We start from the raw sequence: 19886 nt of genomic DNA, 5'->3' as shown, positions 1-19886 counted from the left end.
CTCGTGGCTGGTCTGTGCCCAGCACTCGTCGCAGCGCTGAAACGCCGCTGATCTGGGTGGTCTTTGAAACGCCGCTCCCGCTGTGTTGACGGAATTGCCTTCGTACCTGTCTGTGCCAGCGCAGCTTTCGCTTCGGCCCTTTGCTGTTCCGCTGGTAGGCATAAACATCATTGCTGCGTGCACCTGAAATAACTGGTGCTGCTACCAGGAGTAACTAGGAATGCATTTTTACCTAAGAAGAGCTGTATCCTGTGAAAGGACATGGCAGAGCATCGGAATGGGAACAAGCAGAGCGAATGCACAGTGTTCCCAGTGTTCAGCTGGCCTCTGGTCATTTCCAGCTCAGGCTTTCCTGACCGTACATACTTGCGTTTATCTACTAATTTCAGGGTCCAGTTTTCTTCTCGTTCTATCGAAACTTTTAGCATTGGAAATGCATCCTTTGGCAGATTGCTTTATGGCTCAATGACCTCTTAGCCGAGAAGAAGATTCCTTTTGTCAGTTTGAACCAAGTCCCTACAAACTTAACTTTGTCTCCCAAATTCTTGATTCCCCACCTCCCAGCGATAAATTGCTGTGATTATGTATAAAGTAAGTTATTAGAATAGGTGCGCAAGAGAGGGAACTAGCATAGATGCTGTGGCATTCAATACTTAATTGGAAATATGAGTATTTAAAAGTATGTTCAAAACTTTCAGAGATAAGAAATGTTACAGATCTATTACAAAGCTGTACGTGTTTTTCCCCCAGAAAAACTGGAAGTCATTGACAGTTGCATGCAACCATTCTGTGTTCTCATAGAAGTGTTGTCTATCTTTAAGTCCAGTCTTTAATGATTATACTGTAAAATGTATTTTTTTTCCTTACAGTTTGACCTGTAGAGGAAAATACTTAATCCCTATATTTTGAAAAGAAATGAAAATATGGGGGGTTTAACCCCTTCAGGGAGCTGGAGACCTTCATCAGTGGAAACAGCTGCATTAACAAACAGATCTATCATTTACGTTTAATGACACAGCACTGCAAGGGGGAATAGACATCAGTTCCCTTGGATACAGTTTGTGTTTGCTAGTTAGAAGTACAAAATCGAGATGGGTTTCTTACTGAGCAGTCAGAACTGTCTTGCTTTAAAATGCATGCATGTCTGTAAGAGAAGATGACCTCTGAATTTTGAGGTTCATATGTAAAGCAAGGTGAACTGTAGTAATGCTTGCTTTCTTATACTTCATTGAACTGGAGGACCAATTTAATTGAGTTTCTGAGCAATTAAGACTGTAGTTTCACATACACATAAAACTGCTATTACCCACCACTGCTGCCAAAAGAAACAACCCACTAAAAAAAAAAAAAGTTACTATTTATCTGGGTAAGTTCCTTAGCTTGATTCTCTCTGTGTGGCCTCACAAACAATTGCGCTGGCACTAGTCAGTGGTGGGAGATAAGTGGACTGGCCGGTTTACGCTGGTAAAGTTCTGCTAAAAATTCATGTGAAAGTGGAGCTTTATTTTCCAAGACAGACAGCTTAGTCCATATCCTGTTGTGCTGCAGTTGCCAGCAAAATAATAGCTATCAAACCCTTTTAACATCTCTTGTCTTGAAGTTCTCAAAGCACTTCAGAAAGAAATACAATTTGCTCAGTTTTGCACCTAAAGAAATTGGGGCACAAGCTGACATTTTTTTTCTAGATCTCCTGGTCTGTGGCTTAAGTGTCCTGTTAATTTAACCTTGATTTCTCTTAGGGGTATTACATTTGTTTATCTGAGCTGCCCCTAGTGTAAGCATGAATTGACTGGTGAAATACCAGATGAAATTATGGTGAAATATACAGGTGCAAACCAACTATTTTCTCTGCAATTCCAGGCCTTTGGAACTTGTTAAAAGGAATATCTGGTCTATGGATATTTTTTTCTGCTCTCATTGGTGTGTGTGTGACACAAGATCGATACCAACTGTTCCATCTAGATTACCCTGCCAATGGTGAACTAGTTATTACTCCCTAGTTTTGCCTGAGTTTGAACCGTAACTTAGATCACTAAGCCTCTAGCTAAGATATTTAGCCTTGTTGTCCTGTGTTTTGGGATGAGTTTACACTAGAGGTTTCACTTCTCTGGAGGTGGTTCTTTCAAGTGTTATTAGCAAATATGCTTGCACTTGGTTATGTAACGCATGGGGCTTTTGTAGCAGATCTCTTGGAAAGAAAAGAAACATCCATAGAAAAAGTAGTAAAATGGTCTAAATAGAGTTACTCTCTTTTCTTTGGAAAAAGTAGCTTTGTCAAAGTATTTTCAATGTGGTCTTAAATATGGCATGTTTTGAAAATGAGTTTGAAAGGCCAAAATTAAATTACATTTTAATTGCTCTCTTACTGTACTTTGTGCTGAGTCAGAATTCTTAATACTTTGAGCAAAACACTGTTTATTATTAAAATACACCTGCATTTCTAGTGATCTTTCCCTTATTCAGTATGCACTGAAGTAGGCACCACACTGCAGGAAAAAGCTTTACTGTATCTACCAAATTACATTTATTTATTTAAGGTTCAAACCTATCACAGGGCAAAGAAAACTTGTGGGTGCAGTTATAGCACCTGAGATTTAGATAGTTCCTCTAGAGAAATTACATTTTGCAAATGGTTCTCCAAGGAGAATGGGGTTAAGTGGATATCCCTTGTGTTTCTTTTCACAGTCCTTGTTTAGGTGTTACTTCCACCATTCAGGTTTTCTTCATATATGGGTAGCATGTGTATTTAATTCATATAATTTGCATGTGTATTAGAAGGTTCTTTTTCCTACTAACTTCTTGTAGTATTCATGTACCATTAATTGGTTCACGACAGTGCAAATTTTGTAGAAGTGAAACCTGGATGAAGAAAGAGTGACTTTTACGTAGCCTGTCTAAAACTTGGACACCTGTTTAATTCATGTCTACCATGAGAAGAGCTTACCTACACACTACTTCTTTTAAGAGACAAAAGATGCTTAAAGACATCTGAATCCTCAAAAATAGTCCTCCAGAAAACTAGGAATGCAAATTTTTAACTCTTGGAGAAAACAGAAACAAGCAAGTAAGAACATTGTAGTAAAGGAACAGTGTGAGTTGAGCTTTGTGATTCTTCTAGTTGCGTGTGAAAAAAAGACAGTGCTTAGTTACTGATCTTTCTCTCTGGAGCAGTAGAGACTACAAAAGTTTTATTTCATGATATCCTAAAGAGGCAAATGCTCTGTAACTTATTCAGTGTTTCACCTTAGTTGCTCCTCTCCTTTACCGTACCAGTTACAGTACTAACTAGTGCACAGCATGAATGCAGTGATTTGAGTTCTCTGCAGGCACAGGGTTCTTTCCCTGATGAGTCAGCGCCTCCAAAAAGCAAATGTTTTTCATTTGTTTTTGGCAGAAAGTTCTGTTTCCCTTACCAAATGTCACAGCTATGCTCTCACTGAATTTGATGCTTGAGTTGTTAAACAATTTTACAGTAAAGAAGTTTGATAAAATTTGCTTTGTTTCCTTTTCCCCTTGCTCTCATCTTCCCTTATATAAAATAAATTTTAAAAATACTTAACTATTGACAAAGACTGATTCAGGGAGACTTATGCTAGGAGACTGTGACAGTCTTGTAAAACTGAACCCTTAAGCAGGTTTAGTTGGCAGATGGTACTAGAAATCATAAAGTTGCATGTGATGAGGTAGACAAGTTTTTACTTTTTACATGCACGTCTGCTAAAGAATGGGTAAAATCATGGTAATTATATACTTTCACTGGTGTACTTCCTGCTTCTCGCTTCCATCTATCCGTGGAGCTTGATATTAGAATTGTTGAACGACTGTGGTATTTGGTCCATATCCTAGTTAACTGGGAGTGAAGTTGGCACCTTCAGCTGTAAAAGTGCTGATGGGGAGAACATGGGTGATGAAGAGAGACAGAACCCAGCAGAGAGAGAAGGCAAAGAAGCACTGATGGGGTAGCACACACAGTGCTTCATACCTGCTCTTGAAAGCTTTGTCACCACACTGAGCTCCTCTGTACTCTGTCCACATCTTTTGCAATTCAGGACTGTTCGGACTCAAGTCGCCTAAAATATTTTTTTGTTAACAGACTGTTTGAAGTCCAGCACAGTTTATAATTTAGCTTGAGTAAAGACTGCCAGAAGAAGTTGCTTAGCATGCTTTTAATAACTGTGAGGGCAGGGCAGTGCTGCATGTGAACATTTCACTGCCACCAGTGCTACATTGTGAACTTTTTCACTGCTGTACTTAACGGGGTTTTTTTGTTTGTTAACAGGATAGCAGTTTTGCATTGTGACAAACTTCAGCACTAGGGGAACCACAGTTCCACAGTGAAGAGCCACTACTTTCACAAGTTCTCCAACCACCAGCCAATCTTCCTCGAATTTTGGCGTGTGCGAGTCCTTGGTGGAGGTTGCATATATACATGTTTTCATGAAGAGAAGTGAGAAGCCAGAAGGTTACAGACAAATGAGGCCTAAGACTTTTCCTGCCAGTAACTATACTGGCAGCAGCCAGCAGATGCTACAGGAAATACGAGAGAGCCTCAGGAATTTACCAAAACCCTCAGATACTGCTAAAGCTGATCACGGCATGGGCAAAATGTTATCTGAAGATCCTAGACAAGGCCGAAATCCCCCCAAATTTGTAACATACCATAAAGTTTTGCAGGAGATAAGAAACTCACTTCTGCCTTTTGCAAATGAAACGACATCAGCTGTCAAAGGAACATCAGAAGTTAATCGACAAATGCTGCAGGACTTACAAGCTGCTGGCTTTGATGAGGTGAAATATTTTATTTTCTCAATTTGGTGTTCTGCTAACTGTAAACCATTAGTTCATGTTGGAGGGGTTGTTGATCGTGGAATATTTGCACAGCACATCATAAGCAAAATAGCATCTTGAAAATCTGGTAGGTTTCTAATTAGGACATAGTGAAACTGGTAATAATGAGGGATGAAGAAGAGGAATAGAAGGATTTAGAGAGGCTTGGCTTTTTCTCTTAAGCATCTTGTGCATTTTGTTCTTACGTGATATAGTAGGTTGTTTTAATTATGTAATTTTAGGCAGAGAGAACCGGACTCTAGAACATGGATTTTGCCTCTGATACTCAGTGGAATTTTGGATTTTGCTTAATTAAAACACGTTGATAAAATATAGCCATGCTAATTGAAAGGCAGTACCAAGTATTTCAGAAATGAATTTTAATGAGGTTTTTACATCTGTGGCTTATAGAAGCTGAAACTTTGTGGAGAAAAGAATTTGGCTATCCTTACTCTATGTGCGTTATCAGATACAGATAAAATAAGGTACATGCAGTATACTCTCAAGACAAAAATGTCAGGTCTCTTGAAAATCTTGGACATAAGTAATTACTCTGCTGTTATTTTCATTATAAGAACAGGGAACTAAATAATTGTTCAATTTTTTTTTTAAATTATTGACTAAACTTATTTCCATTCATTCATTTTAATAAGTGAAAGGAGACCAGAATTTTGTTTCCAGGAATAAAAAATTAATGCACTTAGAGCGCCTTTGTTTTTACTGGGATTTGCACATCAAACTAAATTACACCTGTTTTCATGCCTTCTCTGTAAACCTGAGTACAGAAGCAGGTTTAAAAAAAAAAGCTAGCAAACCACTTGTCTTTCCAAGGGGAAAAAGGCCCAGTACCACAACAGGTATCACCTTTACAGAAGTGTACTGCTTGTAGTAGTGACCAGCTCACAAGTTCTGCTTGCTGTGATGCTTTGGTATTTACAGAGAGATCTACCTCTACCAGGAGTGAGCTTATCCAAAACTATCAGCTGGCTTTTTCTCATCAACATCTCAGTGTCAGATGCTGATAGTGGTTTTCATGTTCCTTTCACTTGCTCAGGTACCCAGTCCAGGCTATGTTTTCATTGAGAATGGAAGAATTTTATACTGATAAATGATATCGTAATAATTTGCTCCTGCTGTGTGGTTTGTTGCTGAGATTGTTTTTTCCTCATTGTTTATTTTTTTTTTTAAAAAAGTAGATCAGTTCTCAGATCCATTTTGACAGATTGAACCTGGAGTCATTTTTGCAAACTGAAGAATGGTATGTGGCTAGATAATAAACTAGAAGGGTATCTTAAGTCAGTATTTTTGTTGGATCTTTTGTATCTTGAAGCGTTTTGCTCCTACCCTTCGTTCTTGGATGCAACAGATAATTCCCAGCACACCTGTGGTTATATGGACCTTTTTTTCCGGCACTGTGCCAGCGTAGGCCATTTCTGTCGTGTTAACCCACAGTTGTGTTGCCACGATAGCCCGTGCAGCATTGGCTCGTGAACACCACCGGGAGTGGACACAGCTGAAATAGCAAAGCGTTTTTTCGTGGTGGAGGGTATTCAAGACAGCAAGTAGGTTTGTATATTGTAGAATTACTTGGCTAAAAAGACAATAAATTTGATTTTGAAACTGATTAAGAAGAAAATTAAAGTCGATAGACATGAATGATAGGTCCTATAAAAGTATAATCAAATTGGAAATTAAACACTTCAGACAACTTAACCTTCTGTTTGCCCAGTTATCAGATAGTATACTGGTACTGAAAAAGGTCCTTTACAACAGATCGGTCTTGCCTATAATCGTAGAAGTGTTGCCGACGTTACTGTCTGGTGAAGATCCTATGAGATGAAAAGTCATACCTGTTTTTTTCAAGTGTCAGCTGGTCTGTAAACATTGTGACAATCTTACTGTATATATTTATTGTAAAATCTTTTTTTAAGGTTCTGCTTTGTTCACTGAATTTCATTAGTGTTTCTGAAGGCTGAGTGTGATTTTGTGTGTTCTTAGTGTTAAAAGTGTATACAGGCATGGTAAAAGTATTAATGTGGGTTTGAATTTGAAATTGATGCTGACTACTTCCCTTCTGAGCCCTGTTTGATTTCCCATTGATTTTGGCAGGAGGTGAATGCTGTCGTACGTAGGGAACCTGTTCAAACATAATGTGAACTGAAATGATTCAGTTGGCTTCAGTATGGCAAAGTAGGGACATAACAAATTGCTGAAGGCAGTGTGCTTAATTATAGGGAGTTATGCTGTGGATGTATTTCAGACTTGTTTAGTCAGCTGCACAAATCCCGTGCGATATAACTGGGAGAGCAGTACCTGGCTTTGAACCCTCTCTGAAATTCTGCCTCTGTTGTTTGACCTTGATCTCCATCAAGACAGCTGAAAAACCACTGATCCATAATACATTTTTCATTGACAGGGCTGGTATTGGCCATCAAATCAAAACTTGTGTTTGAATCTCTAAGATTTACCACAGAATTTCTGCCAATAATGTTGACTCCATCAGGAAGAATTCTTAGGGAGAAAGTAATGGTTATTTTTTGACAAAGTCATGCTGAGTTGAAGGACAATGAGAAAACTCAGAGTTCTGAATTTCGTATTAAGGTGTCTTTCAGAGAATAACTTGGGTAGGCAGGGACCTCTGGAGCTGTTACCTGGGTAGTGCATGTCAGTGCATATAAGCAAATTGTAGGAATAGCAAAGTGACATGATTCACATCAAACTACAGGGCTTCAACAAGTTAACCTTTTTTTTTTTTTTCCTGAAGATCCGGACTGTATTGGTGTTTCTGGAGAAAATGTTTTAAAATTAGTTTTAAATCAATTGAGAGAAGTCACGTATTTAGTAAAATTACTGGAGGGTATTTAGCTAAATAACCATGATTTTTGTTATTTTTGCGTTTTTCTTGTAATTTATTTTTTTTATGTAATTTTCTGTTTAGGATATGGTTATACAAGCTCTTAGACAAACTAACAACCGTAGTATAGAAGCTGCCATCGAATTTATAAGTAAAATGAGCTACCAGGATCCTCGTCGGGAGCAAATGGTTGCAGCAGCAGCAAGACCTGTAAACGCAGGTATGAAACCGCCAGGTATGTGTTGTCATAGTAACTCACTGAGAGTATTGAGCTTGGGAAAAGATAGTTGAGATGCAAAAGCTTGACTTGAAGATGAACTGAAATACTTGCCTGTGCTTAAAAAAAAAAAAAAAAAAAAAAAAAACAAAAAAAAAAAAACCAATTTACTTGTTTTAAAAACAGCACATAAAGTATATAATGTAATCCTTTTGAAAGATTGGTGCATTTGACATGAGTTTCATAAACTTTTCTTCTTATAACTGTGGTTTTGGTATATATGTAAATTTATTATGCAAGGAATGGCATTCAGATCTTATTGTAGTAATTTTTGTCCCTCATTGATGCGATGCCCGTGTTTTGTTCTCAGTGTCAGTTGCCATGCAGAAGCCAGTGGTAAGCACTGAATTCTTACTTTAATTTTTTCTCTATTTTCACACGCTCTCCACAGCAGCACTACATGTGTGTATTTTTATATATATATGGATTTTATTTGCATAGGTATACTTATGTATCCTGTGGCTACAATATTTGTATTTTAGGATGTCCTGTTTTAAGATCCCTTCCTCTACTTAATTTTCTTCTTGTTTCCAGATATTTTTGTATGGTTTTTAAGGCAGACTTCACATTTTTATACAAGTTAGGGGACAGACTATAGCTTTAGAAGCAGCAGTCAGAATTTTGCTACTTGCTGTTCCTGCTCTCTTAACGCATTCAAGCATACTTTCAATACATGTTGATGTTTTTCTTTAGCATACACCTTAGTGTACACCTAAACAAAGAGTAAATCTCAAATGCAGCAGAACTACTGAACTTCCGTTTGATTGGAGAGCTGCGCTGCTAGCTCCATGAAGTTACATTTTAAGTTGACCACGTAGGCACGAGGAAGAATTAGTAGTCAAGCGTAGCAAAGTACAGCATTATTTTCATTTAGTCTGTGAAGCAGGATTAGTTGGTGCTTGTATGAAGCTGCTAGCTAAATGCCACCATTTAGCCGTGATTTTTGTTGTAACTGCAAAGATAAAATTAACACATCTTACTGAAGATAGAGTGACTTTCAGCAGTTACAGTACTGTATGTGTTTACAAATATTGCAGTAATAACACTGTAAAAAGCACAGTAAGACTGCGTGCACTATCAGTTCCTTGCATATTATTTTATGTGATGTGAAATAACATCTGAAAGGTAAATATATTGTGGAGTTTGGCTCTGTAAGTTTTAATTCTTGCCTTTTTACAAGGCTTGTAAAGTCATAACTTTTAAAATTAAAGTACTTAATCAAATTTCACATGTAAGGAAGGAATATTGCAATTTTGGATGAACCATATACGTACAGGAGTGTAAGCGGGCTGTTTGATTTTAAAGCATTCAGCTAAATTTAATTTAAGAACACTTCATGACTCTGAGTGTTAAAGTGGAAGGAGTAGCAATGTGACTAAACCTATTTTTCTCTGCTATTGCTTTTTTGCATTTGTACTGAACATCTCTTCTGAGAGTTGCTTGTATGCATGATTAAAAATACGTGGTATGCCTAATAATTTTGCATATTAAAAATTGAGTGTGTCTGTAATTGAAGCAAAAATGCATCTTCAGAAAAGCTATTTTCAAAAACTGGTACTATAGTTTCATTTCATTTTTTTGCTCTTACACTGTGCGCTGAGCATATTACCATCATGTGATGTGTATTACTAGATAGAGATATTTTCTTCATGCGAAGAACAGAGGATTATACTATGTTGGAGAATTCCCATCTTATTTCTGTAGCGATTAATGCAGAATAATAAAATATTCAAAGCGGTAAAGAGAAATAATTTCTAATATAAATGCTGTGTTTGCTTCTTGTAAAAGCAGGGACTGTACAGCAATCAGTTAACCGCAAGCAGAGCTGGAAGGGTTCAAAGGAGTCCCTGGTTCCTCAAAGGCATGGCCCTTCCCTGGGAGATGGTGTAGTTTATCGCTCAGAAAGTCCCAGTTCCCAACCTGATGTAGGAAGGCCATTATCTGGATCTGGCATTGCAGCATTTGCTCAGGCTCATCCAGGCAACGGACAAAGAGTGAATCCCCTGCCTCTACCACAGATAAGGAGTGTCACTCCTCCTCCTCCACCTCCGCGAGGACAGACACCCCCTCCAAGGGGAACTACTCCTCCACCTCCTTCCTGGGAACCAAACTCTCAAACAAAGCGTTACTCTGGGAACATGGAATATGTGATCTCCCGTATTTCTCCAGTGCCACCAGGAGCGTGGCAGGATGGTTATCCACCTCCACCTATGAATCCTCCACCCATAAATTCTTCCACACAAGGTCAGAGAGGCATGAGTGCTGTCCCCATTGGCAGGCAACCAATAATCATGCAGAGTTCTGCCAACAGCAAATTTAGTTTTCCCTCAGGAAGAGCTGGAATGCAAAACGGCAATTGTCAGGCGGAATTCATAGTTCACCAGAATGTGGTGTCTGGGAACTCAGTGAGTCGCCAGCCACCCCCATACCCCATGAATCCAACTAACAGGCAAAGTCCCACAGCACTCCAGATGCAGGCAGGAGGATCTGTTCCTCCTTCAGCATACACCAATGGGAATCTTCCTCAGGCAATGATGGTGCCAAATAGAAATAGTCACAACATGGAACTTTATAATACAAACGTTGCTGGAATACCTGCATCCTGGTCACAGCCTTCCCCTGTGCAACAGCAGTCATCACCTGGCAATGGCCATGACCTGCCTACGTGGCAACCCAGTGTTCCTGTGCGGTCAAATTCTTTCAACAATCATCATGGAAATAGGCAAGGTCACTCGAGCAGCTCTCAGCCTTCGGCTACAACAGTAACAGCTATAACACCAGCTCCCATTCAGCAACCAGTAAAAAGTATGCGTGTGTTAAAACCAGAGCTACAGACTGCCTTAGCACCCACTCACCCTTCCTGGATGCCACAACCAGTGCAAACCGTTCAGACCATTCCCTTCTCTGAGAGTACATCCACAAATATGGCAGTTATATCTCCTGTTGCAGAGGCTCCAAATTACCAGGGTCCACCACCACCTTACCCAAAACACTTGTTACACCAAAATCCCTCTGTCAATCTGTACGAGACAGGACCCAAGCTCAACAAAGAGGAACCACCTATTTTATCCAAGGACGATGAGAGTGAAAAGAATTATGAATGTGTTGATTCAACAGATAAAGAAAAGAAACAAATTACAACATCACCTGTTCCTGTTAGAAAAAACAAGAAAGATGAAGAAAGAAGAGAGTCTCGCATTCAAAGCTATTCTCCTCAAGCCTTTAAATTCTTCATGGAGCAGCATGTGGAGAATATACTCAAGTCACACCAGCAGCGTTTGCACCGGAAAAAACAACTAGAGAATGAAATGATGCGGGTAAACTCTTTCTTCTTTATAAATCTATGATTAGAAACTGTTCCCATATTAATTTGCAGAAATATGACTTAATTGTAGAATGTTTAAATAGTACAGATAGATACAACACTGTGGAATATCGTAGTATTGAAGTCTAGTTTTAGTGTTTGAACTGTGGCAGGTTCTTCATTGCTTTGTTCATGTACTTCATTGTCATCTTATTACTTAAAAACATTTCTATTTATGCATGTCTAAAGGTAGTTCATGTGGCGTACGTATAAGGCAGCAGAAGCAAAATCATTATTGCATGAACTGAGATTTAACTACACAGCTCATAGCTTTTTGTTAAGGATTCTATTTAGTCCTGATTTTTGCATGAGTTACATGCAATATTTTAATGTTCTTTATTTTTTTTTTTAATAAACACTGCAGGGACAAGTGGTAGACTGGCCAGTGCATTTATATAGTCACCCAAATAGCGATACCTTTTACATTCTGCAGTTGTTTCCAGCAGTGATAGGGTTTTTAAGTTCAAATTTTAAAAATCAATATTAAAAAGTGAGATTTTTTTAGAATGAAAAATGCATGGTACCTTTTGCCTAAGTATATTTTATAATCCAGGCTGTAAGGGTATCTGTTGTTTAAACAAGGGGTAATTGAATGGGATAATAAAACCAGACATCAACAGAACCATGTAAAATCCACTTCTTTGTGCTTACATGAAATCAGTGATCTATTTCTGGGATTTCTGTTTTCTACTAACCAAATCAAAAGGGTAAAAAATGAAGCTGATACGTACATATGTCATTTCAAAAGTGAAAATAGTGAGGAGTAGAAATAAAGATTTGTAGAAATGGAAATTTAGGATGTATCACTTATGTAAAATTTTCAATGACAGTATGATGTACCTTTTAATTTATTCTATGGAAGAATGTATTTGGCTTATGCCGTTTTCTTGAAATGCTGGTTTTTAAATCTTGTTTTCTTATTCTTTGAGAATTCTTGCTCTAAACTGTAGTGTTTTTGTATGTGTTTGCTTAATCACGAATATGTAAATGTTAGCAAGATTTCTTCCTGGAACTTTTCCTAGATTTTTATTCTTAGTCTTCTCTCTTTCCTTTTCACTTCCACTAACAGCTGATTTAAACTGTTAAGGTGTGGGAAGCTTTCCTGAACTCTGTAGCCTCCATCCCTGTGTAGACAAGTAAGATTCTGGAGCAACAGTATTTATTAAGAATAGCATGATCCCTTTTTAGAGGGCTGTGCATGCAATCCTGCATCAAAATTAAGCATGAATTTATTTTGACTATATTTGAGTACTTAAATGTAACATTAAAATTAACGTTGATTTGCAAACTTCACTTTCCCTTCTTACTGTGTTGTGTTCCATAGTATCACTAGCATAAGTATTAATTATATGAAAGCACTGATACAACCTTTCCTGGTATTCTTCTTGTGCATTTAAAGCACCCCAGTAAATGTTTTTTCTTATCTGAAGTGCAGTTTATAGTATTTATACTAGATTTAAAGGTGAGATGTTTAGTTACAGGCTGAAGGGTGGAAAAAGGAACGTTATGCTGCAGCAGACCTCTCCTTTTTCATCAGGTTATAGGAGAGGAATCCTGCAACGGTGAAGTGTGTTTTGGGTCTTCATAGGAAGGAGGAAGGGAAGCTAGGAAGTTTAAGGGAATTAGACAAGTATTAAATATCTTAATTTCTTCCCTTTGATAGGAATTTTGAAAGAAAAAAAAATACCAGAATGCATCCATGCAGAAATACCTACTTGCACAGGATGCTGTTATTTCTAGCGCAAGTGATATATTTCTATGCTGTTAAGTTTCCTAGGAAATAGAGTGGAGCTGCCTCAAAAATACTTAATTTAGATGTGTGAATATGGCCAAGAATTATGGTAGATGTCTTTGCTGCAAAGAGAAACTTAAGTCATGATTCAAGGCATAGCAAGGTGAGAAGGGAGCAAAATGAGAGCAGGTGTGTCATAGGAGGTTGAAAGGAGATGTAGCAAAGTGAGGGTCAATCTGTACTCACAAGTAACATGTGATAGGACAAGAGTAAATTGCCTCAAGTTGTGTCCAGTTAGGCTGGATGTTAGGAAAAACTTCTTTACAGAAAGGGTTGTGAAACATTGGAACAGGGTGCCCAGGGAAGTGATGAAGTCATCGTCCCTGGAGGTATTTAAAAGACGTATAGGTGTGGTGCTTAGGGACATGGTTTAATGGCGACCTGGCAGTGTTGGATTAGTGGTTGGACTTGATGATCCTAAAGGTCTCTTCAAGCCAAAACGCTTCTGTGTGATTCTGAGCTGTCATAGAGCAGTTCAGGAAGCTCTGGTGTCTGGCATGGCCTAGAAATAATTGGAGGTGTATGCGCATGAGTGTTTGTGCAGCTGACAAAGTTGGTTAATTTTTGGTAAATGCTGTAGCTGAGGACAGTTCTAGGGGAAATACAGCAGCGCAGAGTGATCAGTTTGTGACTAACATTTGTTTTAGTGGATGGCATAGGAAAAAGTGAAGATGGGTTGCGGGAAGAGATGACAAATTGCAGTACAAGGACTGGTTTTTTACAACCAGACCTGTTAGGATACAACAGCTAGAGAACAGGCACTAGAAGATAAAGCAACCAGATTTTTGGAGAGTCTGTTTGTATGTCTTGCAGTAATTACTTAATGTATTGGGTCTCACTCCTTCTAGGGTTTTGTTGCCATCTAGATTAGATTAATTGCCAGTTTTCTGGCTGATCAGTGAAGTGCAGCTTCTGTGCGAATGGGGCTGTACTGAAGCAGACTTCATGGTTCAGATGGGACTTGAGAAGGTGGCCCACCGTTGCCTCAACTTTGAGTCAAATCTTCAAATGTAGTCTTGACATTTGTAAACCTTCAAAACTCCCTCCTTCTGCATTGAAGTGTACCTGAAGCCTGTTAATTCACATTCATTTCACCTGAGATGTTTCTGTCCTGAAAGACAGTGCTCTGGTACTCCTGCCATAATGTGCTGGGAAGGACAATTTCTTGGAATATGGAGTTGAACTGATTTCCTATATCCAGTCTTGAAACTACCACTACCCAGTCCTAACTACTGCCTGTCTGATGTCAACAAAAAATGTTGTCTCAAATTTGAGACAGCCTTTCCTATCTAAATCTTACTGAATTGATACTCTTTGTGAAGTTTGTTTGGGTAGACAAGCATTTTGTATGCATTTTCCTAATTTAATTTCCTTTGGATACATTTTTGTTATGATGCCTGTAAGTAATTTTCTGTGTTCTAACAGTGTTTTCTTTAATAGGTGACATAATAGTATCCTGAAAGTATTTTTAAGATACTGGATGATACCTAATTGATCTTCTGTATTGTCTTTTTTCTCAGTCCCCTCTATTGCATTTTGTTTCAAGTTATGTTGTAAATTAGGCAAAGTAAAAGTCATCTAGTAACACACAGTTCATACAAGCCTAGACTACTGGTTACTGAATCCTGGTGATGGTCCTGAGTACTGTTAGGCAGATAGTACCTTAAAACATTTGAAGCATTAAGGAGATGGAAGCAGCAAGATTTGGTATCAAGAATCGGTAAAATGTGACATAAGAAATTTTGAATTTCTAGAAGAGTGCTTGAGTAACAGTTGTGAACTTCAGAGGGATTCAATTTCGCCATGTTCAGTTTTATGATCAGGACATCCAGGAAAAAGAAGGGGAATGTACTGTAGGTTGGACTTGGAAATCTTTGCTGTAGGATGGTGATTTCAAGCTAGGTAGGCAGATAAAATAACTGAGATGCTATGAAAAAGGGAGCATATAAGATTTTTGAAAATTATGATAGAAAACAGAAGAAGGAATGAACATCAAGCTGTGTTGGGGTAGTGGTGTAGAGAAAAGAATATTAAAAAATTGAAGGAAGATTCTGCTTGTATTTAAACCAAAAAGAAGGGATCTTCTGATTCCGGAGCCTGAAATTTGCCAAGAAAAATGGCGCTGGGATTGAATGGCACTTCATAGGAATTGAAGCCAGCAAAAATACGCTAGGAGGAACCCAGGTGGTAATACGAGAATGCTCCATGTGGTTCTTGTAGATAGGGTTTGCATGCTGTAGGTGGTGAGTTACTTGTGGCCTGTGAGTGTTTCAGGTGTCAGAATGTTAGTGGTCTTGGCCAGATCACCAGGGATGTTCGTTCACGATAGGGGTGTGTACACAGATGGGAGCCGAGAACTGATACTGTGGGAAGGAGCGAGCCACTTCAAAGAAATTGCCCTGCTCAACTAGTTGGAATGTGGAGTGGAGAGCAGTAGGGAGTGTGACTGAAGTCCTTTTAGAAAGAGGTGGGTTATGTGATAAGAGAGAAGGTCAGGTCTTGGCTTGTGGCAGAGGCACGTTCTTGGTGCGGGTGGACAGTAGGAAACAGTGCCATATGGAGCTAGTTTGTGTAGTTACACAGGGAAGCACGCTGTTACTCAGATAAGTATTGTTTGCAATAGTTTTTATCAGTAGCTTGTAAATTACCCTTTGTCTCCTCAAGAACGTTTTCCCTTCTCAAGAACCTTCTGGTGCATGGCACCTCATGCATTTTGCTGTTCAAAATGTTCACGTTTTGTCTTTTATCACCCGTATATGTTTTCATAGAATCCTAATGTGTAAATTAAACCAAAACCCAAAAAAAGTCATGAACCCCTTAAGTATTATTTCCCACGCTGAATATAAATATTTGGTTTGCTTAACCAAAGCCTTGTAATTGTAAGATCATCAAGAATTAAGAGTACTGTTCACTCTTCAAATTTATTTCTGTTTGCTGCGCAGGTTGGATTGTCGCCAGAAGCCCGAGATCAAATGAGGAAAATGTTGTGCCAGAAAGAGTCTAATTATATTCGGCTAAGAAGAGCTAAAATGGACAAGTCTATGTTTGTAAAAATTAAAACCCTGGGAGTTGGTGCATTTGGAGAAGTTTGCTTAGCAAGAAAAGTGGATACTAATGCTTTATATGCAACAAAAACTCTGAGGAAAAAAGACGTCTTGCTTAGAAATCAAGTTGCTCATGTTAAAGCTGAGCGGGATATCCTTGCAGAAGCTGATAATGAATGGGTGGTTCGCCTGTACTATTCATTCCAAGATAAGGACAACTTGTACTTTGTAATGGACTACATCCCAGGAGGTGATATGATGAGTCTCCTAATTAGAATGGGTGTCTTTCCAGAAAATCTGGCACGGTTCTACACAGCAGAACTGACCTGCGCAGTTGAAAGTGTTCATAAAATGGGCTTCATCCACAGAGATATTAAACCTGATAATATCTTGATAGATCGTGATGGTCATATTAAATTGACTGACTTTGGGCTCTGTACAGGTTTTCGATGGACCCACGATTCCAAATACTACCAGAGCGGTAAGAGAGATGTGAAAGGTTTCTTTGTTATTTTGTTGCCATGTTGTTCTTTGCAAGGAATTAAATGAGTAGAAAAATACCTGTGCTGTTTCCTTTCCAAATAATAACCCATCTAACAGTACGTGTGCGCACCACTCAAACTGTGGAAAGCAACGCTTAGTTAGGGCGGGTTTCTGAGCGTGAGCAGTGATCCCTTAAGGTAGAAGGAATGAGCTGTGCTGCTCTAAGTTCCTCCCATTTGTGGCTTCTGAAACTCAGAGAAAATCAGTGGTAGCAAGATAATTACATAGACAACAGCCCTAACTCTTTTGAAGATAGGACTGATGTTTTAAATGTAACTGTTCTTGAAAACCTTGTCCCAAGTCCTGAGTATCTCGTACTTTCTTTTAGAGTAACCTACGGATTTCTGAGAAATGTTTAAGTAAGGTTACTTAAAACAACAACTAAAAAAAAGTTAGAGCAAAAAAAATTTCTCACTTTTGAGTGGTAAAATACAGGTTTTTGTAATAACCTGTTTTTAATTTTCAAAAATAAGAACATACCTTCAAAAATCAATTTTAAATTACTTTTCACTTGTTTTTATTGAAATATCTCATAAAAGACATTAGGCCTAACTGTTAACGCAGTCTCTAGAGAGAAGTTGAAGATTTAAAATCTGATTTTAGTTTTTATTTTTATCTTTTAAATATTGTGGTGTTTTTCTGTTTACATGAGAGCAAGAACAGTATACACCCTCCACCTGCAATATGGTCATGTTAAGGAAATACAGAAAAAATCAATCTCAGTACTTTTTCACGGTTATGTCAAAAATTAACTTTAAAAAAGTGTCCTTGCAAGTTGGTATACCATAAGCAAAAAGTCAAAATTCTGGTGTTGATGACCATTTTAGCTCTCAATTTGAGTGTTGAAATTGAAATAGATTGTGCCTTTATAACAAGAAATGTTAGCAAATAAAGCAAATTTCATACTAGAAAAGGACTAAAGTAATCCTCCTTGATTTTGGTACCTTTCTCACTCAACTGTAGGTGATCATGCACGTCAAGACAGTATGGATTTCAGCAATGAGTGGGGTGACCCAGCAAATTGCAGGTGTGGAGATCGGCTGAAGCCGCTTGAGCGCAGGGCTGCGCGTCAGCATCAGCGCTGCCTGGCCCATTCCCTTGTTGGCACACCCAACTACATTGCGCCAGAAGTACTGTTACGAACAGGTAATGCGTTTTCGTGCTGTAATTGCGCTGCAGAGTCACTAAGGTTCAGATGGCTTGCTTGCATCATCTTTTTACACTACCACTTTTCCCACGTATATGCTATTTTGTCAAAAAATAAATACTTGTTAATATGGAAGTCTTAAATATTGAATAGAATGCACGTGTGAAGCTATGTTTATTCTTAGAAATACAAGATTAAAATCAGACTAGGGCCTTGACTACCTTGTTTTGACTTCATTGCAGGTTACACACAGTTGTGTGACTGGTGGAGTGTTGGAGTAATTCTCTTTGAGATGTTAGTGGGGCAGCCTCCATTCCTGGCACAGACACCTCTGGAAACACAAATGAAGGTAACTTTTAAAGTCTGGTGTTAACAGTCTGAAAAAGCAGGCTTGGAATTTATGCTGTTGTTCTGATTTGTAATGGAATCAGAGGTGATTTTTGAGAGTGCTGCTCTATCCAAGCGTAGTATAAACTAACAAGATTTTAAACTTCACACTGCTGTGGACCATCACACTTAATTTGTAAAGGGGATTCGAGGATCATGTTCATATCTTTTACCTGGCCATACGGTAAACATGCAAACTAAAAATCACATTTCAGATCTTTGCCGTTCCTTTTACTTCTTGCACCCGTTTCAGATATTACGTCCACTCTATTTTCTTCTCCTCTGCCAGCATCTGGGTGTTCTTTTCTCACCACTCGCCTTCTATGCCTGCTTATCTGCAGATAGTCTCCTCTGGTGATGTCTCTCCAGGTGCTCAGCGCACAAAGGTGGAGGAGCTGTGGATGGCTGTGGCTGCTCAGGGTTACTGGCAGCTCAGAGCCATTGGTCCCTTCCTTCCTGAGTCCTAACTGCTCCAGAGAAATCATCAGGGCAGTCTTCTGCAGGGGCCGCTTTTGCAAAACTGCATTCATCTTGCAAGATGCTGCATTTGAGCCAAGTAGTACAGTATTGATTTTTTTTTTTTTAATTTTTATTTTAAATCTGTTAATCTTCCCAGTGCATCAAATAAATCAAAATTAATTTGCTTTCCCTTCTATTTAAGACTTTAAGCCATGTGCCTAGTCTTAGGTGTCAGGTGCATGATTTTGTGGTATCTTTGTTGGTGTATAGCAGGGGTATTCTGTGCCAGACCCTGGTTTAGATTTGGCATGTGAATAAACTTTACCTAGGTTTGGTCAGATTTTCAGACAAAATGTGCCTTGTCTTTCTGAAAGAGCAGCCTCACTCTACAGAGAGGAAAATTTGAAAACATTTACACATGTTGAATGATTGCTTTGTGCCTGTTTGTTGGAGATTTTTGTTGTTTTAATTTTCACTGTGTTTTACCTATTTATGAAGTTGTAAATAGAATAACACTTCCTTTTGCTTTAAAGGTTATCAACTGGCAAACTGCACTTCATATTCCACCTCAAGCTAAATTGACTCCAGAGGCCTCTGACCTTATTATTAAACTTTGCCGAGGGCCAGAAGATCGTTTAGGCAAAAACGGTGCAGATGAAATAAAAGCTCATCCATTTTTTAAAACAATTGATTTTTCAAGTGATCTACGGCGACAGTCTGCTTTCTACATTCCCAAAATTGCTCATCCTACGGACACTTCAAATTTTGATCCAGTTGACCCAGATAAATTGTGGAGTGATGATGATAAGGAAGGAAACAGAAATGATACACTAAACGGGTGGTACAAAAATGGAAAACATCCCGAACATGCTTTTTATGAGTTCACCTTCCGAAGGTTTTTTGATGACAATGGCTACCCATACAACAATCCAAAGCCTATTGAGTATGAGTATGGTAGTTCCCAAAACTCAGAACAACAGTCAGATGATGATGATGATGATCAGGCAAGTAGAGGACTTAAAAATCGTGACTTGGTTTATGTTTAGTAGAGGAATAAAGATTAAAAACTAAATAAACTTGTTTTGCAGCTCAAATTTTTGAAAAGTCTTGTAAGAGAATTGAGAGAAGGTTGCTAGGATAAATATATGCACACTTTTTTTTTTAAACACTAAGAAATTTGTCTTCTCTTTCC

General features: G+C 38.5%; 1 protein-coding gene across 1 annotated transcript; it reads left to right on the top strand.

The window, feature by feature from the left end:
* The first annotated feature begins 4437 nt into the window (after positions 1-4437).
* Positions 4438-19788, top strand: LATS1 (large tumor suppressor kinase 1). The gene is made up of 7 exons (XM_010145019.1): positions 4438-4788; positions 7766-7916; positions 9750-11275; positions 16057-16639; positions 17665-17847; positions 18091-18197; positions 19228-19788. The coding sequence occupies exons 1-7, from the start codon at positions 4438-4440 to the stop codon at positions 19738-19740; spliced, it is 3414 nt and encodes a 1137-aa protein (XP_010143321.1). The 3' UTR covers positions 19741-19788.
* Positions 19789-19886: the final 98 nt, after the last annotated feature.

The sequence above is a fragment of the Buceros rhinoceros genome, unplaced genomic scaffold (assembly GCF_000710305.1).
Source record: "Buceros rhinoceros silvestris isolate BGI_N320 unplaced genomic scaffold, ASM71030v1 scaffold16461, whole genome shotgun sequence".
In the NCBI taxonomy this organism is placed as follows: Eukaryota; Metazoa; Chordata; class Aves; order Bucerotiformes; family Bucerotidae; genus Buceros; species Buceros rhinoceros.
This window is presented reverse-complemented; position numbering and strand designations above follow the sequence as displayed.